The 26,443-nt window shown below is 45.7% G+C and overlaps 1 protein-coding gene across 1 annotated transcript in view; it reads left to right on the top strand.

The window, feature by feature from the left end:
• The window catches only part of ASTN1 (astrotactin 1), a 328,148-nt gene that overhangs the window by 141,769 nt on the left and 159,936 nt on the right, over positions 1-26,443 (top strand). Inside the window, exons 3-7 of the mRNA XM_007165368.2 lie at positions 11,725-12,118; positions 13,538-13,684; positions 14,744-14,851; positions 19,389-19,538; positions 20,522-20,689. Of these exons, the coding sequence (XP_007165430.2) occupies positions 11,725-12,118; positions 13,538-13,684; positions 14,744-14,851; positions 19,389-19,538; positions 20,522-20,689 (967 nt within the window). The remainder of the gene's footprint in view (positions 1-11,724; positions 12,119-13,537; positions 13,685-14,743; positions 14,852-19,388; positions 19,539-20,521; positions 20,690-26,443) is intronic.

The raw sequence follows: 26,443 nt of genomic DNA, 5'->3' as shown, positions 1-26,443 counted from the left end.
GCAGGCTGGCTGGGAACAACTTCCACGGGGTCAGGAAAACATGCCTGCCCCGGGAACAGGATTATGCATTTGCTGGGTGGATGATGTCTGCCTCATTCAGTTGTCTTGGAAGCACAAACCCCCGACTGTCTTTGTATCATGTGAGTGTCTCTGGCCAGATCAGGCTGACCTGTGGATGCACTTCTGCGTGATCAAGCTGTTGATCAGTAAATCAAAACAATAGCAGAGTTAGGCCTTTTGTCACTTTCCATGGGTGGGATGGGGCAGAGCTGGATTCAACTTCCAGCTTCCCTTTGCTCTGGCCCGTCTTTGCGGGCAAGCACTGAGCTTGCCTCCAAGGTCCTGGGATGTATAACTAGCATCTGGCCGGGAACAAAGTGAGCCGTGGTCAGCTAGTGAAGAAATCAAGCTTACAGGTGACAGGTTCTCTACTTCACCTCATCACCTCCCCCTCCAAAGCCCCCATACAAGAAAGAAGTCCTGGAAAACCAGAAGAACAAAGCTGACAGCACACAGAGATGGGTGGGTGGGAGGCCAGCGAGGGAGGAGGCAGGGCAGGGAGTTGTTGTGTGTGCATGTGTTTTAAATTAATGATGGGAAGGATTTGAAGACTTGTACAATGACTTTGCCAGCGAAAATGTAATTAGCTGAAGACAACATGCTGCTGATGTTGGAACCGGTGGTTTAATGAAGCCTGCCCTAATGAGAACGTCAGTGTCTTGCTCGGAGATTGCCTTCACAAACAGGGCCTCTTCTCCAGATTTTGTGCTTGATTAGTTCCAGAGAAAAACTGAATTGTAAAAATTTTTTTTAACGGGAGAAACAAGAGCCACAGCACTTAGTGTATGGCCCAAGAGGAGACTCTTGACCGTCAGTCTTCCCTCCCCCTCCCCTCTTTGGTGTCAGACAAAGCTTGCTGGCAAGGAGTGAGGGGCTTGGAGGGAGTCTTAGCATGTGAAACACTAATTGTGTTCGTAGGTCAGCGTCTCCCCCAGTCCTTAATTCCCTTGCCTGTTCCTTTGCTACAGTTCTTCAGCTCTATTATGCATATTACTTGGTGCCAAGATTGAGTCACAGCTGGAGTGTTACAAGAGATGTGACCATGGATGCCCGTTATTCTCCTTAGCATTGTGGGTCAAATAAGTTACAAGTTAGAAGAGCTTTATGAGCAGAAAGCCGTGAATAAGAGTTTTGCTAACCTCTGTATTTGATCAGCATTAAATGACTTGCATTGGGAGTGACCATTATCATTGTTAGGGCCCTAATGCAAAACATGACCTGCAGGGTTTCTCCTACCTTATCCAAATCTGTTGGCCAGCAGTCTTTTGGGTGACCTGACTGATGCAGGTTCTAATTTCCCTGAAGTGTTCAAGTCCCACATTTTCTCCCCAGTCTATCTTCTACATGTGTTGTTATATTATGGAACACATCTACTGTTCCTCTTAGGGCTCTGACCCCAGAACAAGGGCTTACAGGCAGCAAAGAGACCTGAGTTTGTGTGCAAGTGTGGCAGGCTATTCTCAAGGAGATAGTTGAGCACCTGTGCCTGTTGGCCCTAAAGGCATTTGATTTCACTTAGAAAACATCCACCCAAGAACAGATATCTCCGTAAGTTTTCTCTTCCCATGTCAAAACGACAGCCCAGTAAGTCTGGCCGCCCTTGGCACAATTAAATTATTGCTTGAAATTATGCACTTGGTCAACCCAGTGATTACATTAACTGATCAGCTTAATTGAAGAAGATTGGGGGCATCTGGGGCAGGCAGTGAAGACAGTACTGAGTGTAGACATTTGAGAATCCTTACTTGCATAACCCTAAGAGTTAGATATAGGAGCAAGACCACCAGGGCTTAATTTGGAGAAGATGGGAAGTTGGGGAATTGCAGCCCAGGCTACAGTGATGGGCTCCTTTCTACTCAACAAGGTCATAAAACAACATTGTTAAGATCAGTGGTTGAGTCTTGGTTTGAGCAAATTATGTAGCCCCTCTGATCTCCTGTTTCCTCACCTAAAAAATGGAAATGGTAATTCCTACTACTTATATCTATTGGTAGGATTAAATAAAATGATAATGGTAGCTCACCATTCACTGTGTTTGGCACACGGTACGTACTTTACAAATGGTTGTTATTATTTCTCCTCCATTGTGCCGATGCTATAGGAGTAAGGCAGTGTGTGTGTAGAATTGCAGAATAAGGCAGGAATTCAGGGGAGGAATTAAGCATATGTAATGGGATTGCTATAGGAGCTGAGAAATGCTTTTGTAGTGGTATGTAGCTCCGAAATCTTTGCAAAGCTAACCGTCAGCTCTGTAGGATTGTCACCTCTCCCAATCCAGACACTGTGCCATTGTAGGTTCTACTGTGAAAGAAAAACCCTGGCAGGGCTTCTGAATACTTGACTAGACCCTGCCACAGCAGGCCTCATGGCAATCGTAATGATAAAGTTGGACCTCTCTTTGTGGGACAGAAATATGGGCAAGGCCCGCACCTATGTGAAGGGCCTTCTACCTGTCCCCTCGCAGGCATCTCCTGGATTATGCAGCCTTTAAAGGTGCATCTCAGTTTTTAGCTGGGGAGGAAAAAAGACCTTTAAAAAAAAAAAAATGACCTGGTTCAGAGAGTGATATTGATGAATATGTGCCCAAATGAGGGAAATCTTGACATCTTGACACTCTCTCCGTTTTATTCCCAACTTTTTTCATCTGAAGTCATTGGAATTTCCACAGGGCATTGGAATCCCCACAGGGGTCTTGCACAATGTCTGCCCTCAGTTGGTTTTCATTTGCTCAGCCCCAGCTGCTGCCCACAGAGCTGTTAGGTCTCTGAGACCTTCTCTCCTCCCCTTGGGCTGGGCTACCTGACGTTTGGGGAGATGGGAGGAAGAGGGTTTAACAACTCCATTATGTTCAGAGAGAAAGAGGGTTAAAGTCTAATGGTCATTAGCATATACCGTGCCAGATGCCTCTTCTGTTACTTGTTCAATAATTCCCTTAATGCTTGGTCCTAATGGAGCAGATTATTGTTATTATTTTACTTCATTGAGATCACCTACTGCATAAAAACAAAGAGGAAAGGGGGAAAATAACGTGGCCAAGAATAGGCATGGAGCATTATCCAGCTGGAGATATTTATTTATTGGCTTCATGCTTGGCTTGTGAAGTTCTGAAGGGCTGGTGCACATGGTCCGTGGAGGGAGCCTGTCTCACGCAGCTCTGCCCATGGGTTGCTGAGACAGCGACCTGGCGTGCCTTTGCTTCCGTGTGGACCCATTTATCGCCCAGCCTGCCTGTCATGCACAATGCACACATTTGTGCACGTGCATGCACGCACACACCCACACAATGGGTCACACGTGGGGCCAGCCTCTTAACATAGCACTGATTGCGGTCCCATCCATAATGTCTGACTAAGCAGCAGCATGTCTCAGAAATTTTCTAAGTCTACATCTAGAGGGAGTGGAGGACCTCAGCTTTGCCTCTGTTGCCTGATTCCGCGCGGCTCTCTCACTCTGCAACAATCTAGGTCAGTCTTTGGAATTAGGGGATCCATTAGGGTAGCCTTGGGCCCGGAAAAGCCAGCCGTGGCAAGCTGCTTCTGTCACCCTGCTTCGTCCAGCTCCACTCGACCTCAGCCTTCTCATTCAGGCAAACGGCAGGTTCCCCAAGCTACTAGTGATCAGAGAGCTCTGAGCTCCTTATGCACAAATGCACTCCCTTGCTTTTTCTTTGGGACAGCAAAGTCAAGCCTCAGAGGTAAGAAAAATCCCAAGAACTAAAAAAGCAGCTCTATAAAAAGAACCTGAAAGAGGACAACTTGAAATAGCCCAGGCTGGCTCCAGCATGCTAGACTGTAGCCACTTTCCCTGCAGAGCTTCAGGCTCTCGTTAGCTGAAACTCCTGAAGCCTCACAGAGAAGTTGAAGACAAACTTCCCAGATTAAAGAAGAAAGACAGTGATCAAAACCTAATAGAATCAAAACTTTTAGACCTGGGAAAATAAAAAAAAATTAAAAGCTATAAAGTTGAGTTTCCTCTTGAGAAGAACTTCATGCTCATAGCCTCCTTGGGTTGGGAGGGCCCTCTGATGTCAACCTGCCTAACCTAGGGAGCTCTTGATCTTAGAGTTTTTCTCTTGCTTATATATGGAAGGCGGCCTGGTCCCTATCTTTACCCCCCAAATGGCATTTTAATGAGAGATCTTGGGGGGACATCCTATGTCTTCCCTACGCTTTGGATATTTGGACTTAGAAGGGTGGGGCTGGGGTTCTGAAGCATCTCATGGCAGCAGGCTCCAGTGAGAGGCTAACCAGGCAGGGCAGGTCTGTCCCCTGCCAGTGGGATGTGCAGTTCACGTCAGAAGCCCCAGAGGAATATTGAAGCCTCTTAATTAACGTGGTGGCCTGTGGCAACTGGAAAGCATTTCCACACGATTAAAGACTTCAGCAAATCCCCAAGGGGAGGTAATGTTCCTAATAATTTATAAATTGCACCCACTACTTAATAGGCTTAACCTGTAGCTTTTGTCTTCCGTTTGGGAAGGAGATGGGCAGAGGATAATGGATTTCTATTCACCAGCCACCACAGAAAAGAGAATGTACCAGAGGAGCAAACCAAGGGGCTTTCTCTTCTAGTTTAGGGACTCCTGGCAGTAAAAGGATCCTCAAGGTCAAGAATGTGTTAATACAATTTCGATGACATCTTCTGATTTCCAAGGCCTATTGTGCCTTTGGGGAAGCGGGTGGGTCTGCTTATCAGGGCTGCATTGGCTAGCTGGAGTTGATAGCCTGCCTCTGAAGGATCAGTTCCTTGGTCTGTAGTTTCTGGCATTACTGGGCAAGAAGAGCTCACAAATATTTTTTTCCATAATCAGTTTACCAGTTGAGAGCTATTTCCAGTTTGACAGGTATCAGTGTTATAATCAGGAAGTTTCCAATTTGGAAGAGTCAGTGCATTTCTTTTAATCACTTCACTTGATAGATGAAGGCCTGGGGTAGGTTCAGAGAGGCTGTGCAACTTGCACAAGGTTGTTCTGGTTAGCTCTGCTATTTTATTGGTGACTTACATGCTATTAGAAACTTACTATAGTTTTCCACTGGGCTCAGAGGAACGTAGGATTGGATGGGACCTTGAAAATCGTCTATTCACCTCATCCATTCCCTACCCCTGGGATATTTGGATCTAGATTAGAAAGCGAGCAGCATTGCCATATGGGCTTACACAGTTTTTCTCCTCTTGGTCTGTCTTCTTTGAAAGCTAGAGAGAGATAGAAATGATCACTGTCATATGTGAGAGAGGACATTTGCCCTAGACCTTTGGGCTTTGTTATTGGGGAAAAATAGGTGACAGGCCACCAAACTCGTCTATTTTATTCTTGGTTTTTTACCACCATTTAATTCCTTTAGGAATATAATTTGAATTCAGTGTGTCCAGTTGCCTTGAGGGATAATTAATTATGTCTCAGATTCACTCTTCTGGTTACTCCTAGGGCAAAGCTAAGCTTTGAAATGTGAGCTGATTGATTGTCTGCAGCCACTTGACAGATGGTAGCTGGAAACATAATCTCAGCTTTTCCACTTCTCTGCCAAGGGTTCACAAAACCCAGGTGACTCCCTAAACTTTGGTGAAATTTGATAAATATGGATTCTTTTTGTTGGGATTTACCGATCATATGACACTGATTTGGGATAATGGAAGGATTTTACTGGCCCCTGACGTTATAGGTTATACCTAGAGTATAACCTCCAGTCCAAATATCTTTACCTATCACAGTTTCTTCTATTATAAGAAAAGAAGTCATGGCAGGCTATTTCCAGTCCTTGTGATCTGTTTTTATCTTCCTTTTGTGCCTATGTTTAGCTTTAAAAACCAAATTATGGAGATTATTTTCTCTAACTCAAATGTAAACCCCATGAGATCAGGACCTATTCCTTTATTATTCACTGCAGTATCTGCATAACAGTGACCATAAGAAAAATGCCTCGCTAAAGTGAGTAAATATCTGTTGAATGATTGAGTAATGAATTGAGTGGATGAGTCACATAAGCAACTGACATATAAGCTTTGCTTGCAGGCACATAGATGATGTCCATATTGAAAGATATTCAAAGTTGACCTCCCCTTCTTCCCCCCCTCCCGCCCTCCCTCCTTTCCTCCCTCCCTTCTTTCCACCCTTCCTTCCACAGTTATTGAACACCTACTTCATGGAAGGCACTAGGATTGACCCTGGAACTTAGCATCCTCTGCTCTCATGAAGTCTATAATCTAGTAGATGAGATCAACAAACAAATCAGAGATAAAAGTACTTGTGGTTAGTTATGTGGAAGGTTCTATGGGTGGTTCAGTGATATAGGGAAGAATTGGCTGAGGTTATGTCACTGAACTGACTTTAAAGGACAAGTAAGGGTTAGCTAAGTGAGTGAGGAATGACCCAGACCCGGGATGAATACACAGGTCAGATAATGAGACAGTCTTGTGGTTGGCCTGCATGACTGGGATGAGCATAAAAGGGAAATCTGCCTAGAACTTTCTATCCCTGAGCAATCACCATCAGTGCTATATAAAACATTGTTACATAAGTATTACAAAATCTGCAAATTGTCTCACAAACCTCATACTACTCTCTCAGGTAAGTGCCCAAAATGTTAGTTTCATGAGAAAATAAAAGCTGATTTCATTTGTTTGATCTCTATTAAAGCCAGCAGAAATGATTTATTGATGTTTTTTAAAGAAAAATATATTTTTAAATACCATTTTTTGCAAGCATCTTATTAATAGATGTGGAGATTTCATATACCCCAAACATACTTGTAGATACAAAAATTTTAACAGTTTTGAGGAAAACCAATAGAATAATCAGAAAACTCATGAAAAGATGAACAAAGAGCAAAACAATTGCATATCTTGCTGTCAGTGTTATTTTTTATTTATTTATTTATTTAAATTTATTTATTTATTTATTTATTTATTTATGGCTGTGTTGGGTCTTCGTTTCTGTGCGAGGGCTTTCTCCAGTTGCGGCAAGCGGGGGCCACTCTTTGTCGTGGTGCGCGGGCCTCTCACTATCGCGGCCTCTCTTGTTGCGGAGCACAGGCTCCAGACGCGCAGGCTCAGTAGTTGTGGCTCACGGGCCCAGTTGCTCCATGGCATGTGGGATCTTTCCAGACCAGGGCTCGAACCCGTGTCCCCTGCATTGGCAGGCAGACTCTCAACCACTGCGCCACCAGGGAAGCCCTAGTGTTATTTTTTTAATGTTCAAAGTTTGCATTTTGTTACTTCTCACTTGGGTCCAGATGTACCTTAATGGTTTTTCTGTTTGTTTGTTTTGTTTTGCCATAAAAATTCAAGTTAACACATAAATGAAGCACATACTCTGAACACAGCTAGGGTAATGCAGAAGCTCAAAGCAAGGTGTAGGTATAGGAAGAACTCCTGTGCACTTCTTTAAAGCCTGGGAGATCACATTGCCCACTGCATTTGTCAGTATGCTCATGTTCACATGCCAGGTGGAAGTCTGTTTGAATGGGGTTGAATGCTTAGAGGAAGTTTGTTCCTCCCAACAAACTTTCTTTTTTTTTTTTATTAAATATAGTTGGTTTACAATGTTGTGTTAGTTTCAGGTGTAGTAAAGTGATTCAGTTGTGTATATATTATTTCAGATTCTCTTCCATTATAGGTTATTATAAGATATTGAATATAGTTCCTTGTGCTATACAGTAGGACCTTGTTGTTTATCTGTTTTATATATAGTAGTTTGTATCTGCTAATCCCAAGCTCTTAATTTATCACTCCCCCCTTTCCCCTTTGGTAACTATAAGTTTACCAACAAATTTTCTATTGTCAGACAAGAACTCACCTTGCTCTTTTTGACTTGATTATTAGGAAGCTCCTAGCCCTTCTTGGCCTAGGCTTTCTTTCCACTCATCTGCCACCTCTTGGTTTCATTAGGTTATTTGAAAGAAAAATCCTAGAGCCTCTGTGAGTTTCACTGAAACTGCTTAAAATCTCCGATGGAAGTAGAAGGGTTAAAAATAATGGTAACATCAAAGAACCTTGGTTTATCACAGGAATGCAAAAGCAATCGAATTTGAGCGCTGGATTTGAGTCCTCACCATAGACAGAACATTATCAAAGTGGCTACACCCATGCCTTTTCCCAGTATAGTGGAGGCCCTGTACGTAAAGTTCGCCTACCTACTCCCTCCTCACTGGATAGAGCAGATAAGCAGTCCAGAGGGATTTGTGTGTAGTGATTTTACAAATTATTATTACAACATATTATTATTATTAAATAGTATTACAAATTAATATCATATAACTTATGTATATTATTATTTCGATAATAGTCCACAACTAGTAAGTCATAACAAAGTGTTGTGACATCTGCCATCATTTTGGGTTATAGATGCAGAGAGACTATTCCACAACTTGAGTGCCTGAGAATATTTTTTCATATGCCTGTGCTGCGTTTCACCTAATGGCTGGAGCTCATTATTGGTAACTGATTATTAAAAAACTGAGGTCCTCTGGAGTCCGTGACTCTAAGCAGAGGGAATGTTTTGCTAAAGCAATACTAGAGCTGCTAAATGAACTGGCTTAGCCAAACAAAAACTTGTATTCTAGCTCCCTATGAGTTGTTATTTTTTAAAAAATTAGCATAAAATATTGCTAGTTGAGTGTCTAGGCCCCTACGTGGTAAAGGGGACTTTAGATGAACCTAACAAAACAGTACCATGAAAAGAGCAGTGGAAGAGGATCTGGGTGTAGAACCAGTTCTACACTGTCTAGTTTTGTAGTTTCTCTGGGCCTTCATTTCTTCAGAAGAGGAGGGGCTGTGTCTAAAGATTTTCACTGGATCTCACAGTTGAGAGAGAACACAGATTTCTCTGTTGAAATTCAACTAAATTGAGAGTCTAATGGTATCCTCCATGCATGTAGTGGTGTGTGAGGCACAGTCTTATTTTAGCACAGAGACCTTGAAATGCACCTGCTGTCTTTGCCCTGCCTACTAACCTTGAGTCAGACGCTTGAGTGGGTGGTTGGTGCAAGGTCCTTTGTTTACGATAGTGTCTCTTTGTCAGCTAGATGTGCACTTTGAGTAGTTTCTCTTTTTCCTTCGAAAGGTGAGGATGGATTCAGGTGGAATTATCCCTATTCTCCTACTCTGTCCTCTTACAATTCATGAGATAGATGCCAGGGTGTATATGTCTCCAGTGAGCGAAGCTCACTCAGGGTGACTGCAGCCTAGTGGTTAAGAAGGTAGGCTCTGGAGTGGGACTCATTTTGGCCCCATGCCAGTCCTATGATTCATTTGCTGTGTGACCTTGGACAAGTTATTCAGCCTCTGTGCCCTAGCCTTTTCAAATGTAAAATGGGGTAATAGTTGACCCCACCTCTCAGAGTTAAAAGTGTAGAGCATTTGGGGCAAATGTCTGATACAAAGTAAAAGCCCCATTAACAGACCACTGTCGTTGCTTTATTCCTGTGTAATATGGGGCATGAACCTCTGGCCTGGATCTTATCACAACCCCGTTGTGAGCAACTGAAAGGAGAATCAGAGAGGAAGAGTGGAAGGGGCGCCTGAAGACCTCTCTGCGAGCAGGAAGGATGGTGCTTAAACCATTCCCGGGAGATTGATGTTTATGCCCCCCTTACAGCTCTTTAGGGAATAAAATTACCTCGAGCTTTCACTTGCCTAATTCAATGTCTGACAACTTCCCTGGCTCGGGAAGTTATTCTTTCTGTGTGGCTTAATTACCTATTGTTGCAGTTTCAATTTGGGATGAAGGAAAGTTAGTGGGTCTGGCTCTGAGATAAAGGGTCTGCCGAAAAACCACTGGGTTGGACTCAAACGCTCATTCTCAGCAAACGGGTGCAGGGCTCAGTTCTGCCCTGTTGAGGTGCCCCAGGGGCTCTCTGTGCACGTCTGCAGGGCTGTCAGGAGGGAGGGACCATGGGCAGCAGGGGTGGCACTTATCAGGGACCTAGGATGCTTGGCTCTGGACTCCCACCCCTACTGTAACCTGAGCAGCTTCACATTCATGCTTTCTGTGTACTTGCTTGAGAGATTTCACCAGGAGAAAGGGTTATGCAGATAAAAGAAAAATTTGAAAACCTGGAGGCCAGTGTATGTCTCCAAAAAGCCACCCGACATGACAGGTCACTTGACAGCTGACTCTGTTACTTCTTATCTCAGCTCCTCTGAGCTGCCTGTTGGAAAGCAGCAACATCGTGTGTGTGAGTGTGTGCACACGTGCTCCTTTGCTCACAGTGATGGGGGGAGAGGGAGGATAAATGGGAAAATTTACAGGGAGAGGAACTTTATAAATCTAAGATATAATTATTATGAGACTGGAAAAAGCCCCCTCTAATATATTCAAGGGAATCATCTTGACCCAGCCTTGTGTGGGCGAGCCCCTGGAAATTAATAGAGGGTTTTCACCTCTAGCCTATATGATGGGGTGGCAGTGATTGAAGCCCAAGATTGAGAGCAGAGCCATTTGGCACACGCCCACCTAATGAAATAGGTTCCGAGGGATATTGACCAAAAATAAAGAGAGTGAATACAGACTGTGCATGGGAAGATTTATGCCCACTGAGTGCTGTGCGGCAATGGGCTTGTAAGCCCTTCCCTCCAAACACTGCCCTGGGCACACGTGAAGGCGAGGCGTTCAGCCTCACTGAGCACTGCATCCTCGTCTCTGACGGACAACTTAGCTGTGTTCAGGCTTTTAAGTAATGGCCTCAGAGGATGGCCTTGGAGCACCAGAAGGTTCAGAAGGAAACTCCTCTGCCAGCCTGAGTCCAGGACGACGTGGGTCTCAGTCCCTTCTCTTGAGCTTAGCAAGAATGGGAACATCACTCAGGACTGTGTGAGTGGGAGAAGCCTGTCTCCTAAAGCAGCAGTGACCCCAAAAGTCATGTTCAAATGATGAGATTTCTCTGCACACTTGGTTGTAAGTTCCTGATGGATGTAAACTTCTCTTCCGATGGGTCTCTGGTTTTCTCCTGCTCGGGCAATTACTCTGATGGAGACGTTTAAAGTTAGGCTGACAGCCTTGACTCCCTGTGATACAATCTATTAGATGTGTTACATAGTTACCTAACTTAGTACTTACACCACCCTGTGAGGGTAAGTGGTATCTTTTCCATTATACAGATGAGGAATCTGTGGTATCTTCTCCATTATACAGAATCTGAGGTTTCGAACTTATAGGACTTGCTGATGGTTGGTGGAGGCAGAGTTAGATACTATATATGATTGATTTTAAGATATGAAAGAGAAAGAAACCAGATGCCATCCCACTGCTAAAAATTGGCCTGAAACCAGCTTTACATATAGCAGATCTGCCTTAAAAAAAACCCTCTCTCTTATTTCTGCAGCTGAAATTATGCACATGCACACACACACACACACACACACACACACATATATACAATCACAAAGACTTCTTTCTTCTTCAAATTGTTTGCTAAGCCAGAAGCAACCATGGATCACTTGAAATGATGCACTGATCATCCCAGTTCCATTTTTCTTTCACCCTGATCACCGATCACAGCAGACTGTCCCTTTGCTGCTGAGTGATGCTTGCTATAAGCGCTTACTGCACCTAAGTGAATGAATGAATTAATGGGTGAGTGATGGATCGTAACAGCGGGAGGGGTGAGGCCCCTTGGTGGGGCGAGCTCACCCATCTTCCTGCGTCCACCTGCTGCCCTCTCTTCCCAGGGTGGCATGATAGCGCTGCTGCTGTCCATCTTGTGCCTTGTGATGATCCTATACACTCGCCGGCGCTGGTGCAAGCGCCGCCGGGTCCCCCAGCCCCAGAAGAGTGCCAGCGCTGAGGCTGCCAATGAGATTCACTACATTCCTTCTGTGCTGATCGGCGGGCACGGGCGGGAGAGTCTGCGCAATGCCCGCGTGCAGGGCCACAACTCCAGCGGCACCCTGAGCATCCGGGAGACACCCATCCTGGATGGCTACGAGTACGACATCACTGACCTGCGCCACCACCTGCAGAGGGAGTGCATGAACGGAGGGGAGGACTTCGCCAGCCAGGTTACCCGCACCCTCGACTCCCTGCAGGGCTGCAACGAGAAGGCAGGGATGGACCTCACGCCAGGTGGGTGACTCGGTCCTTGTCTCAGGGCACTAGGGAGTGGGTAGGGAACAGCTGTTTTCTAATTTCATGGCTGGTTGTCATACATAATGGGACGTGCCAGTGCCCTTTCCCGGGTGGGCAAGAAGCGTAAGCATTTTCCTGAGATGATGGGAGCTGTTTTCTAATGTACGAAATCAGAAGAACAAGGGTACATTGGATCCCTCTCCGCTTCCACTTTGCACTGGAAGTAGAGGTACTTTTACATCCAACAGAAGAGTGAGTTAGAGGCTTTTTCACATATAATGAGCAGTCCTCAGGAAAATAGGGATATAGCAGAAAAGATCAACGTGTGCGTGTGTGACATTTTTGTATATAGTATGTTTGTGCGGGCAATTAAATTTTTCCATTGAAGTGGAGGGGACAGAGGTATCTTTCTTTTCTATGACTCCTGAGACTTTGGCCTGGGGTGTTTTAGTTGTGTTGTCTTGCCCATACCTCTGTGGTCTTTACAAGGGATGTACTTCTTCAGAGAAAATAAAGGAATACAATCAAACTGTTTGACCTCAGACGCTTTGTGCATCTATGAGACACTGGGTGGAAGAGACTTGGATCTAACGTGGCTGAACAAGACCAGAGTCAGTAAAATGCAGAGAGGAAATGACTGTACTTTTCATTTATAGCCTATCTCTCATACTTCTATAAATAACACCTATCTGTAGATAAAACCCCAAGACAATGATCCTTCAAGGAACTGCCCAATTATCTTTGAAGAAGACATTTTTGAAACTGAATATTGCTTAAGATATGTGGACTTTCTGTGGGGCTTGAAATCACATCATAGAGGTTTCCATTCTGCTTGTTATCTAGAGAAGATCCTATGACTAGGCATGTCTTAATAAGATTTAAAGTCTAGACATTCCTTGAGACTAGGGGATGTGTCTTCAATATCTCATATATTCCATAGCACGTGCCGTAGTGCTAAGCCCACCAAGTAGCCATATGATTAGAGACTCAGGGAGCAGGCAGATAGCACACATACGTGAGAGAGCTGGACGTCAACGATAGGGAACGGAGCAGACTGGGATGAAAGAGAGGGGGCAAGTTCTGCCTGAATGTGCCCAAATTCAAATTTCTGTGAAATTCTGTGCTGACCAAAGGAAAGAAATCTGCAGTCTGTATCTCACCAAACGGCCACACGTGGTGACCCTATCAATACAGAATTGGTTGAATTGGATTTCCTTCCTTCACCCCTTCTCTCATAACTCTGTAGTCCCCTAGAAATCAAAAAGAAGCATTTCAGTCTCTGCCAGTCTCTCACTTTAAAGCTTTCGTATTTCAGTTTCTGTGAAACCCCATCTACTTGGTTCATGCAGATTTCCTTGCTCTCACTTTCTTTGGCCTTTTCTCTTAAAGTTTCTGCCTTGGCCTTTCCTTGTACAGGAAGCGACAATGCCAAGCTGTCGCTGATGAACAAGTATAAAGATAACATCATTGCTACCAGCCCCGTGGACGCCAACCACCAGCAGGCCACTCTGCTTTCTCACACCTCCAGCAGCCAGAGAAAGAGGATCAACAACAAAGCAAGAGGTACCCGCGTCCAGTGTTAGGGCTTGAAGGTGGCTTCCTTAATATCAGCAGAGGCAGGGCCGTTAATATCCTTGATCCCCCCCACTCTCTGACACGGCTGGAGGGGCTGTGTTTGGTCGCAGTCTTTCTACAGGCCTGTTGTGTGTTACTTACCAACAAATTTAAATGTATGCACACCTTTTGACCAAGTCATTTTAGCAATGAGAATTTATCCTTAGTAAATAATAATTGGACAAGTGTGCAAAGATGTGTGTAAAAGGCTGTTCATCCCAGCATTGTTTAAAAGAGCAAAAAATTGGAAGTAGCTTAAATGTCCATCAGTGGGGAATTGCTTAACTACCTGCACATCTGTCTCCCGTCCACTGGCTTAAGATGATACTATAGATCTATACTTGTTAATATGGAAAGTTGCCCACCCATCTATTAAATGGGGAAAAATGAGGTTATAAAATAGAAGGTACAGCAGAATGCCATTTTTAAGGGGAACTTAAAAAACCTTTATCTGCTTCTGTGTCAGAAAAAAGATGGAGAGTGTATTCATCAAATGTTAACAGAGTCTTTCTCTGACTTGGAGGATTTAGAGGACACCAGCGTTGTTCCTTTTAAACATTTGGGGGTCTTCTGTTTATTCTTTTTTCTCTTTTTCACATTGAATATATATTAATCCTAGAACCAGTTAAAAAATACAACATAGATATTAAGACATATAGACATATGCCCCTTAGGACATAATTCCAGCCTCTATCAACCAGAATCACGACGTGTAATGAGGGAAATTTCCCTTTCTTCCTTTTCCACGTACCGTCCACGATGGTCCTCTCTGGCAGGTGGCTCTCCTCAGTAGGAGCATGGGCTGGGTGGATGTAGGGCTCTAGTGATGGCTGTCATATCAAGGTCTCCTTCTCCAGTAAATCTGTGTGTCAGGAAGCTCCAATCCCTGTGGCTACTCCTCCCAGATTGTCAGTCACCCTGCTCGTGTTTTCCTCTTGAACTTGCCCAATGATTTGGTGTCATGACAAAACTGAAGACACTGCTTTTGCCCTTGTCTTTTCATTACAGCTGGTTCCGCCTTCCTGAACCCTGAAGGGGATTCTAGCACAGAGGCAGAAAATGACCCCCAGCTGACCTTTTACACTGACCCCTCGCGGAGCCGAAGGCGCAGTAGAGGTAGGAAGGATAGAGGGGCAAAGTGGGGTGAGAGGGGCCATGGGGCGGGGAAGGCAGGGAGCTACAGAGGTGCTGGGTCGGGGAGGGGGCTCTGTGGACCAAAGCCAGTGTCCGCAGGAAGAATTCTTGGACCAAACTTGGTGTTTCCTCCTAAGGAAGAAAGAAGAGCCTAGAGTGGAAAATTTCAGAGAATCATCTCTCCCAGATAATGGCACTCTCAAACAAGTTTCCAAGTTGTTTGAAAGGCTATTTCTTGGTCAGAAGACTCTCAATTCCTTCTGGAAGCCTCGGGAGTCATATTTTGCTGTTTAGACACAGGAAATAAAGTTGATAAAGTGTGTTATACGTGAAAAAATGGACAGTATATTTACCCTTGCTTACCCAGCCATCCTGGGATTGAGTGAGGCAGAGCTTGGGGGGTGGGGTAGTTGAGGAACGATCTGTGGCCTGAAGAACATGTGTAGTCGTTTTTGACCTTTAATCCCCTGCCCAGCAGAATCACAGGACCCCCAGGGCCCAAGTCCCCTCCCTTCTCCTGGCAGGACCCAGGTTGGTTTGTTCATTCTTCTCAGTGTTGATAGAGTTGTCCTTCCACGCAGCCACGGTCTGTGACTCTCCACCCTGATGTTCAGTGGCTTCAGGCGTGGCTATTGCAGCTGTGGCTACCAGTGCCTATGACTTTGTGGTCTCACCATCATTACTGAGGGAGGTCTGTGTCCAGGCACCAAAAAAGCTTCGGCATTTACTTGCTGTGTGATATTGGATAAAGACAACAACTTCTCTGAGCCTCAGTTTCCTCACATATTAAATGGGTTAACAATACCTCACGCATAGGGCTTAATTATACTAAAATGTGCCTTTTTGGTGACTGGCAAGGCACTATGAGATCTTTATTGTGTTGCTGTTAGAACTCTCCACAGTGCAGCCTTGGGTTTCTACAGCACTTTATCTTAAAGAATTTTAGACAGGGGCCCCTCGAGATACAATGGAGGGTATTTGAGTGATGTCATCTTGTGTGATAGTCAATAACATTTTCCCCAACCAATAATCAACCAGTGCCCCCCCCAAAAGACACCTACCTTTTGGCTCTCTCCCACCTCCATTTGAGTTCTTGACATACTGAGGAATTCTTCCCCGAGATTGAAGGAAGCCCTGTTAATTCCTCAGTTTCAGTTCTGCAGGCTCTGCTGCTATCAGTACAAAGGTTCTTCCCACCACTTTTCTCAAGAGATCAGTGGGGCTCTGGGTCGCCTAATCTCTGGTGCCCCAGTATCCCTGAGGTGAGAATGTTGACTCTTGATCCTCATTACATATTTATATACAGCAGAGAGTCGTCCTAGGCCCATCCACCCTAGGCCACAGCAAAGCAGGGTGGGTTCTGCTTTAATAAAATCCCGTTTAAGAAAATCTATAGTAATGAATTAGAATGAGCTTCTTTGCAGCATAAAATTGTTACCTTTAAATACCAAGCTCTCCTAGTGCATCAACTGTTTACTGCTTTTAACTAGACTGTAAGCTTCTTACGGATGGGCATGTCTAATTTATTTTTCCAAAGTGCCTAGTGAGGGATTTTGCCTATAATAGATGCTTGCCAGTGTTTGTTGAATTGAACTGGATACATCAATCAGGCCAGCAGGAAATTTTATAACCCACCCGCCATGGGTCAGGCTTTGTGATCAGTAGTAGAAACATGAAAACATGGCACAGTGATAAGGCTTAATTTAATAATATAAATAAAGTAAAATGAGTACTCAGAAGAGAGAACAGTTAATTCTACCTGGCAGCAAAAGGAGGCAAAAAGGGAGAAAATAATTAGGCTTGGGTTATATACAATGCATAGAATTTCTTGAAAGAGGAAAATCTAGGGAAAGGGCATTTCAGTAGAGGAAAAGAGCAGATACAAAGCCTTGAATGCACAAAAGAACGTGGCATTTTCAAGCAAGTAAAAGGAGTTCAATGTGGTAGTTGTAATCCAGGATTTGAATATATAGGCACACAGGGATAGGAGGGATGGGGCTGGATAACAGGCTAGAGGACCAGTGCATGCGCGATGTTAATGGGTTTGCACTTGGTTCTGTAGGTCAGAGGGGACCACTGGAAATTTTGAAGTCAGGTAGAGATGCTGGATGATGAGTTGATGATGCAGAAGGACCAGAGAGACAAGAAGCAGAGCAGCAAGTCATTGCCATCACAGGAGAGCAAGCGCCTGTAAACAGTGACTACACTGTGTGAGAAGGGCTGTAACAGCAGGGTGCACAGGGCTGGAGGAACAGCAAGGAATGAGTGAGAATCGGTTCTTGAAGGTTTCAGGGAAGTGTTTACAGGGAGATATTGTTTGAGCTGAGACTCGAAGAGTAGGTGTATGCCAGGCTGACAAGGTGACAAAATGGCATTTTGTGGAGGAGGAAATAATAGTGCAGAGTCACAGGAACATAAACAATAATTGTCTAGTCAGAGAGCAGTAAATAGTTTACTAGAATCAAGCTTCTGGGGCAGCCTGTGGTCTGCTTCGGAAATAAGGCTGGAAGATCAGGAGATCTTCCTTGACTGAAGGACTTGGACCTGACACTTCAGTTGGAGTCATTGAAGGTTTTTTAAAGAGCAAAGCCCTGGTCTGCTCTGCTTCGTGAACGATCCCTCTAAGGCAGCGTGGACGATAGGTGAGAGCAGGGGGAGGTTGAGGCAGGGAGACTGGGTGGATGGCTGTTGCCATAGTCCAGGGGTGAGATGATAGACCGAGGTAGGGATGCAGAGGATGGAGCAAGAGAAATTTTGGACACAAAATGAAAAATGATTTAATGGCATTGGTGGGGGGTGGGTGTGGCTTATGAAAGAGAGGGAAGAGATAGACATGATGGCGTTTGGGGGCTTGAGGAACCAAGTAGACGGCAGTGCCATTCGCCGGGCAGTGGAAATGGTAGGGAGAGCAGGGCTGGAGGGAAGGTGCAGAGCCCAGTTTTGGATATCGCATTTGAGTGCCTGAGGGCCATTCGGGTGGTGGATCTGGGCGCTGCTCAGGCCTGGTATGGGCTGGAGGAAGAAATGTGTAAGTGTGGGAAATAGACTCCGTGTTGAAAGGGTACTAACATGAATAGAAAATCTCCAGGTAGCAAGGGACAGGGGATCCAGAGGCCGCCTGCCACCCTGCAGTCACTCCCTCTCAGCTATTGCCAACACACCCACTCAGGGAACCTGCTCCCAGAAAAGATGTGTGCAGCCATAGACCACATCTTTCCCCGTGTTCTTGAGAACGGCAGTTGCAAAGACTCCACTGGACCCAGAGATTGAATAGTGAATTGTCTAGGGGCTGTAGCCTCACTGGATCTGTGTGTTGATTCCAGCTCCCCTCCTTAGTAGCTGCTTGACCCTGGACATGCCCTATAGTCTCTCTAACGCGCTGTTTCCGTGGGAGCTGCCTCATCAGGCTGTGTCATCGTTAAATGATATGCCCAGGTATAAGACACGTAAGACACCTGATATGTCAGGTGTAAGGTGCCTGACAGGTAATTACACTTATTCATAAGTGTTAACTATCTTTATAAGGTTAATCTCTTTGAGACTTATTTTCCTTATCTATAAAGTGGGTAGTTACTGTACAGACTCATAGATTTATTGTAAGGAAGCAAATATTTAAAATAATGTATGTAAAACAGTTAGCACGTTGTCAGCCATAATAGATGCCTTTCACTGCTATCAATAATAAATATTAACACAGACTGTAAGAAAATTCCAAAATATTCATACATTTTGTTGGCAGCTTGCTTTGCTTTCTTGCTTTCCCACATCTGTTCTGTTTCCATGTGAAAGGTCCCTCTTCTTACTACCATTTTATCCTCTCCACCAAAACCAAACAAACACCCCCAAAACCTCCCTTCTTAGCCCTGTCCCCAGCTACTTGGAAGTGTTTCTTATCCCTCAGCTTTCATATTTTCTCCCTAAGCTTCCATTTATAGCCTAACCCCAAGGACTGCAGGACTCGGGAGAGCCTTCTGGTGTGACAACATCTTCTACTTGCATAGAGCAGACGTTCCTTGTTTTCCTCCTTCCAAGCCCTAGACTGTCACCCACAGAGTAGGTGAGAGGTAGTTTGAGCCCCAGGAGTGGAGGAGCTGGTTTGTGAGAGCGCCCTCTGTGGAAAGCCATGGGAAGTGCAGGGAGTTCCAGCATAGGGGTAAAAGCATTCCCACCACCCTTGGGCAAGAGGTTGGAGCCCTGCCAGGCGAGTAGAGGGGGACAGTGCCCTCCTTTATGATTTCTCTTGTGACCTGGCCCAGGAGGCATGCAGAGGAGTCGCTCACAGCTGACCATTGTTGACTCTGAGGACCACCAGTGGCCCAGTCCCCTCTGACACCAGGCGATGACATGGTGTTCCATGAGGGTGAAAGTCACTGAGCTCACGCACTAGACACATTTCCCACCTGGGCTGGGTTTGCCAGATGCCTCCCCTGTTTTCCAGGTTGGGCAGCAAAAGGCTGAGATGGCCCTTCACTACCAAGATTTTTAACCATCAAGTGTCCCGCTTTTGCCTTATTTTCAGTGGGCTCTCCCCGAAGTCCTGTGAATAAGACCACCTTGACGTTGATCAGCATCACCAGCTGCGTGATCGGCCTTGTGTGTTCCTCTCACGTCAGCTGCCCTCTCGTTGTCAGAATCACCCTGCACGTCCCCGAGCACCTGATCGCTGATGGTAAGTCCACCCCCGAGGATGCCACCTCCTCCCCCTCCCCCGAGAAGAATGTTTCAGGGTGGGCAGGGAAAATACAGACAAGCCAGGGGGCCCTGTTACCTATTAGTGAGGAAAAAATAAACCTGGATAAGAAAGACTTAGGACAAAGTTAGATTGTCCACTGATGAAATCAGAAAGCAGGTTAAAAAAAAAAAAAAATGAACAGAATGAATCCTCTTTTCTATGCCCATTTCCCTTTACTGGTTGTTTTTAATTAAGCACCTGTCTTTGTGGATAAATGCAGAACATACTGGCTATAGGTACATAGACACCAAGATTCTCTTAGCCTCTGAATGGGGAAAAGCTAAGTGGAGTAGTAGAATGTTTAAGCATTCGCCACGTTTCCGTTTGATATGCCTGGTGAGAAATTCCTAATTGCAGTAACTTGCTATGAGCCTAGAACTCTGAAGCAATAATTTACTTTCATCCAGGGGGAACCCTGATATAATGAGGGAATAATATACATTCTGAGAGTCCCTGAATTAGTTAAGCCCAGAGCACCTAATTGACTTGTTAATGTCTGTTCTCTTGGTTGCCGTAAGGCTGAAAACAGGTGGGGACTATCTGGAGTGTTGGAGGGCCTGCTATTTATTTCACGGCAACTGAAGACAGGCAGCAGGTCTCTGTTCCTTGGATGACTGCCAGGGTCTGATGGAGCCGTGCCACGGCCATCACAGAGCTGCTCTGTCCCTGTATCCCTTGAGTCCACCCTAGTAGACATGGGATGGGACAAGGCAGCAGGGGATGATATGGCGGGAGATCCAACTGGTGGCCGGGCCTCCATCTGCTGACCCCTTGCTCTGTGACTCATGACGGGCCAGGATTGGTAGAAGTAATGACCTCGGGTTGGGGCTAATCTGCAGAGCATCGCTCAGTCTGTCTTCAGTAACGTGTGTGTGTGTTGTGGGCACACACGGACATGCCTCCTCTCTCTCCCCCTGCAGGGAGCCGCTTCATCTTGCTGGAGGGGAGCCAGCTGGATGCCAGTGACTGGCTGAACCCTGCCCAAGTGGTTCTCTTCTCTCAGCAGAACTCCAGTGGGCCCTGGGCCATGGACCTTTGTGCCCGGCGGCTCCTGGACCCCTGTGAACACCAATGTGACCCCGAAACTGGTAGGCGGGAGCACCGGGCAGCGGGTAACTGTCAGAGTTCATGCCTCTTGCAACTACCCCTCAAAATCCAGGCCATCCCTCCCAACTGACCCATTACCATTGGGAGCCGAGACTGTGCAAGCTGGCAGCATGTGGTTGAGCCCCTGAGCTGGCTGGCTTAAAATGTGAGGTCATCTTCTGGCAGAAGCCTTGGAAGCTTCCTAACTGTAGCCCCAAGCCAGACAGATCAGCTCAGGATGACCTCCACAGCCCATGTGCCCTCCAGTCAGGATATCAGCCAAGGGGGCTAAACTTTTATGCATATTTATTGTAGAAAATATGGGGGGCTTCCCTGGTGGCGCAGTGGTTAGGAATCCGCCTGCCAATGCAGGGGACACGGGTTCGAGCCCTGGTTCGGGAAGATCCCACATGCTGCAGAGCAGGTAGGCCCGTGCGCCACAACTACTGAGCCTGCGCTCTAGAGCCCGTGCGCCTAGAGCTGGTGCTCCGCGAGGAGAGAGGCCACCTCAATGAGAGGCCCGCGCACGGCAATGAAGAGTAGCCCCCGCTCACCGCAACTAAAAAAAGAAAGCCCACGCACAGCAGTGAAGACCCAACGTGGCCAAAAATAAATTAATTAATTAATTTTAAAAAAAGGGAAAATTAGAAAAGCTTATAGAAGAAAATGATAATCATCTATAATTCTATCTCCTGCAGAAATAATTTTAAAATTTTAATGTCTTTCCTCCCTTCCTATCTTTTATCTATGCCTGATTCTTAGAGGCTTGTAAGCACACTAAGTCCAGTAGAGTTTTCTTGATTTTTTTCACTTAACATTCTATCATGGGAATTTTCCAGAACCACTAAATAATCCTTAATAACGTAATTCTAATGGCCATTTGGTATTCCACTGTATGTCTATATCATAGCTCATTTAAATAGTCCCCTATTATTTGACATTTAAGATGCATTAAATTTTTAATTTTTACAAACACTACTAAAATGAATATCTTTCCACATAAATGTAGGGCATGTTTGAAGTTATTTTATTCAGATAAATCTTAGAAGAGAGATGACTAGGTCAAAGGGTATAGCCATCTTTCAGGCTGTTATATTATCCAGGGGGGCTGGGGCTGCTCTGAGAGAGGGGGTTTGAATTCACACACAGCATGTACTGGGGCGCTCTCAGTGCTTCTTGAGCTCCAAGATATCCAGGAGTATGGATCCTTCATCCCACGTTGCTTTGCCCTTTCATTGTAGAAGGGGTTCCTCTGTGGTAGTCTTTATAAAGACCTATTTCCAGTAGGTTCAGTACCACAGATAGCTCCTTCCCAGAGGAGTGGTAAGATGCCTAAGAACCAAGGAAGGGGAGGTACTGATGTCTAAGATCCCCAAGTGAAACATGGTTGGAGTCTAGGGCCAGCTCTTCCAGCTCTCTGTACCTCACTTACAGCCCCTCCTCCTCCTCCATACACACACACACACACACACACACACACACACACACACGCGCATCTTTTTAAGGTGCCGGGGTAGAAGGATATTAGTAGAGGTTGACTCCAAGAGATCTAGCCGTTACTTCTGTTACAGTGCATTGCTGTAGCTCTCTGGGGGAGTAACAGGTAACTGCAACATCTAAAGCTCACCTTCGTAGGTCTAAAAGTTGTTGTTACGAGGGCCCATCACAGAGATTCTAGGTCCCCCTATGAAGGAGAAAGTACAGCATTTTAAACATCTGATATCTAAGACTGTGCTTACTTGCTGCTCCTCCCACGCTGTCAGGCAAACACCAAACTAGACAGATGGGCCGTGCACCATGCCCAAAAGCCAGTGGGCTCGGGAGAGAAAAGCAGGCTCGTCTCAGAGGTGGGGCCTCTCCATGCAACTGAGCTAGTCTCTGGTCCCCTCTGACTTGGATTAGGAGACCCTGGACCATCTCACTTGTTAAACTTACTTCTGAGAGAAACGTGATCTCCAGAGGGCCTTGGAAGCTTCACCTGAGGTTTTAAAGAACAGGAAGCACTTTGAATTACAGGTGGAAAGAGGGATTGGTGTTTTAAGCTTGGAGGGTCTTAGAGATAAACTCCTCCTTCCTTTAGGTCAATGCTCAAATTCCCCAAGAAGTTACACGACTTGCCCGAAGTCCCACAGCTACCTAAGGCAGAGTCAGTGTTCTATCTACCATGAAATCAGAGCAGAAGTGGGATTGTAAAGGGTTGCTTAATTCCCCCAGACAGGTCAGAGCCAACGTATTTGTCACTGTGACACTATTCAAGCAATCACCGTTGCTAAGCGTCACTGTTTCCTGAGCCAGAAGCTGAAGAACCTGCTTGTCCATAACAAAGCTCCCATCACCTCTTCAATCCCTCCTGGATGTCTCATTTCTAATCCTTACTGAAAATGACTTTGGGAAGCCCCTCCCCTGCTAGTGACTTCCCAGTGTCTTTGACAATTAATGAATTTCCAACTGGAAAGCCAGGGAGGGAGATTAAAAATAAGAACCCACCGCAGAACTAAGGTGCGACATCTTCATTCCGGGGTAGCCGCTGAGAAATGATACTGCAGGGACTTCCATTTTCATTAATGCTGGGGTTGGAAACCCTCCCCCTTCCTGCCCTGCTTCTGTCTGTGCCTGGGATGATGTGGTCATCCCACATGCTCATCAGTAAGAAACTTTATCGCCTCCCACACTCCATCCTAAAGCCTTTCTCCAAAGAGCTGAGTGTGGGCATTGGCTGCAAGTCAAGTCGACGTTATTTTTGCAGTCCTCCAGCTAACTCACTTGGAAATGTCATAGTGTTGGGACATGTGCTTTCCCAGCCATGCCGAGGGGTCTGCCCACATGGATGGGTGGAACTGTGCAAGTGCACGTGTATAGTTTTTCACACATGCAAACAAACACACAAACACAGGCGCTCAGTCCCTGCAAAGGAGCACCCTCCAGTGCCTGAAGCTCTCCTCAGGCATCCTTTCAACGTGTTTCAAACTTAAGTGTGTGTTTACTGGTCACCTGCACAGAGGTCCAGAGTACCAGGTATGGTAGGAGACATAATGGGCCCCCAAAGATGTTCACGTCCTAATCCCCAGAACCTGTGAAAATGTTACGTTACCTGGCAAAGAGGAATTCAAGTTGCAGATGGTATTAAGGTTGCTAGACAACTGATCTTAAAATAAGGGGAGTATCTAGATTAACCAGGTGGGCCCAATGTAATCACAAGGGTGCTTAACAGTGGAAGAGGGGGGCAGAAGAGGCCAGAGTGATATGACATGAAAAGGACTCCACCAGCCATTGCCGGATTTGAAGGTTGAGGAACCAGTGAATGTGGGCATCCTCCAGAAGGTGGAAAAGGCAAGGAAACAGATTCTCCCCTCAAGTCTCCAGAAAGGAGCATAGCCCTACAGACACCTTGTTTTTAGCCCAGTGAGACTCATATCAGATTTCTGACCAGCAGAACTGCAAGATAATATATTTCTGTTGATTTCAACCACTGAGTTTGTGGTAATTTTTTGTGGCAGCTATAGAAAACTAACACACTAGGGAAGGAGAAAAAGGACAGAAGAAAAATAAGCATTGTTATGCCCTCTTTATATCACCCTGGCACAGTTTATAGAAGGTGGCTGCACAGACCTTCTGCAGATGTGTCAGGAATCTACGGAAGGACCGGACCTGGAAGAGACTTGAGACCATTTTCCATTCCAGCCTCCCTTTTCCATTCTAGCAACGTGCTATCGGGGAGGGACGTAATGTGCCTAAAGCTCTTAGCCTGGAAGCCCTCTGCCAACTGCACACTGACATCTTCTCTCAGATCATCCCAGGCTAGTAACCCTGGGTGTGTCTCTGGTCACGTGGGGCTAACAGCAAACCACTGAAATTGTAATGCTTAATGCCCGGATGGATCCAGCCAGGGGTTGACTTTTCCTGTACTTTCTAAGGGTTTTTGTGGTGGTTGTATGTTGGCTTGTTTTCTGAGGGCAACACAGACTAACTTGCCTCAGCAGCTTCTCTCTCTGCTGCATTCCTGGCCTTTATTCCGCCATATGGGCAGCTGTGGAGGCTTCACACACCTGCTTGATTTCACAGCCCCCTTCAGTTCTGGCCACAGACCCTCATTGCTCTTTTCAAGATACGTAGCTTTTCTGAGTCTGCAAGGAGCATGCACTTCCAAGCTAAATCAAGTTTTAATCACCATCCAAGATGGTCACTGAAATTCCTTCTGTCCCAGATCTTTCCATAGGCTGGTCCCAACCATGAAGAAATGTGTAAAATCTGGTGAGGGGCATTGGACCAGTTTTCCAGACTCACTCTAGCCCTCCTCGCCTTTCCTTACTCTGAATAAGGGCCTCTCTCTCTCTCTCTCTCTCTCTCTCTAGTCTTCCCTGGTTTTTAGAACCTAGTTAGGTGGGGTAGCACAGCTCCCATTTTGTTCCTGCCACCTGGATTGCCCACTCATCCCAAACTCTCTTTTGTGGCTCAGTTAAAGCACCTCCCTTCAGGGTGTACTTCTGGCCTATTTCCCTCTGTCTGCCCTCCCAGAGTCATGTGGGGTTGTTTGACTCTGAGCCTACCTCTTGCCTGATGTCTGCCCAGGAGAGGAGACCAGGCAATTAGATATTATTCAAGCCCAGATGTCTTACAGAGATTTCCCTTTTTGGATGAAGCGTACCCAATTCACTTTAATAAAAGCCAACTGCTACCTGAAGGATGGAGGTGATCAGGACTTTTGGCCTTGATCTGTAGTTATGTCATGAGGAACTTGTGGTGAGCCCAGTCTTGTCTGAGGAGCCCTAGCTTCAAGGTCTTTCTTCAGTCGTTCGGTGAGATTTGTGCCTCCATCCACGTATGGAATGGGAAATGACTGAAGGCACTGCCTGTCAGCATCTGCCGTCAGGGTCAAGCACAGATCCAGTGTAGGCATCTCCAGGCCCTGCACAGATCATCTCTTGGGTGGGCTTCTACTCTCTGGCAGTGTAGTTGTCTGTGAGTGCCTCCTGCAGGGCATGCTTCATCCCAGTTGGGCACTTCTCTGTGGCCGTGACACGTCTCTCTTTTGGATTCCTATGAACACCACCACAGAGTCGGCACGTCATGTGTTCCCTGCCATCTGTCACAGCAGATGCAGAGACTGTAACACTTCTAGCTTAGGAGGGCATCCAACACCCTTGTGGGGTCTTTAAAATTCACAGCTAACAGTCAGAGCCTGTGCTTGCACGAAACCCCTCTTAAAGTCAAGATTTAGCAGTTGGTTGCCATAGCAACTTCCCTCATCAAGTCTGAACTCCTTTCAGTGTAGATGGCCAGACTGGTTTAGAGGAGGAATACAGAAGAGGCAAGTTTGGTGAGTTCCGGAAATGAGGATGATTTAAGAGACAAATTTTGGAAATCCTCAAACTCTAACATGATATGTTTGAAAAATGTCTCTGTTGCTCTGACTTTGGGCTGCATATAACATTATATGGAGGAAAGCTTTATTTGTTGTCAGTAGTGTGTCCCCACATAGTAATGAATGATGGAAATCTCGTCAGGGGATAACGACTATGAAGGCAGTTTGAGAAAGGTGAATGTGCTCTACAAATGGTAGATATTGCCAGCATTAAGGAAAATCAAGCTCTGCTCGAACTCTGAGTTGTTACTGCATTTATTTTTACATGTTTTGTGGTAACTAGATACCAAGTGTGGAAGGAGGACTATCTTTTTTGTCAGTCTTTAATTCTAGGCAAGCCATCCAGTCAAGAACATTGTAAGAGTCAGACTGATGGGTTTGACAACCTCTTGAG

This window comes from Balaenoptera acutorostrata, chromosome 1 (assembly GCF_949987535.1).
Source record: "Balaenoptera acutorostrata chromosome 1, mBalAcu1.1, whole genome shotgun sequence".
NCBI lineage: Eukaryota > Metazoa > Chordata > Mammalia > Artiodactyla > Balaenopteridae > Balaenoptera > Balaenoptera acutorostrata.
Note: the sequence above shows the minus strand (reverse complement) of the source record. Positions and strands in the feature narration are given on the sequence as shown.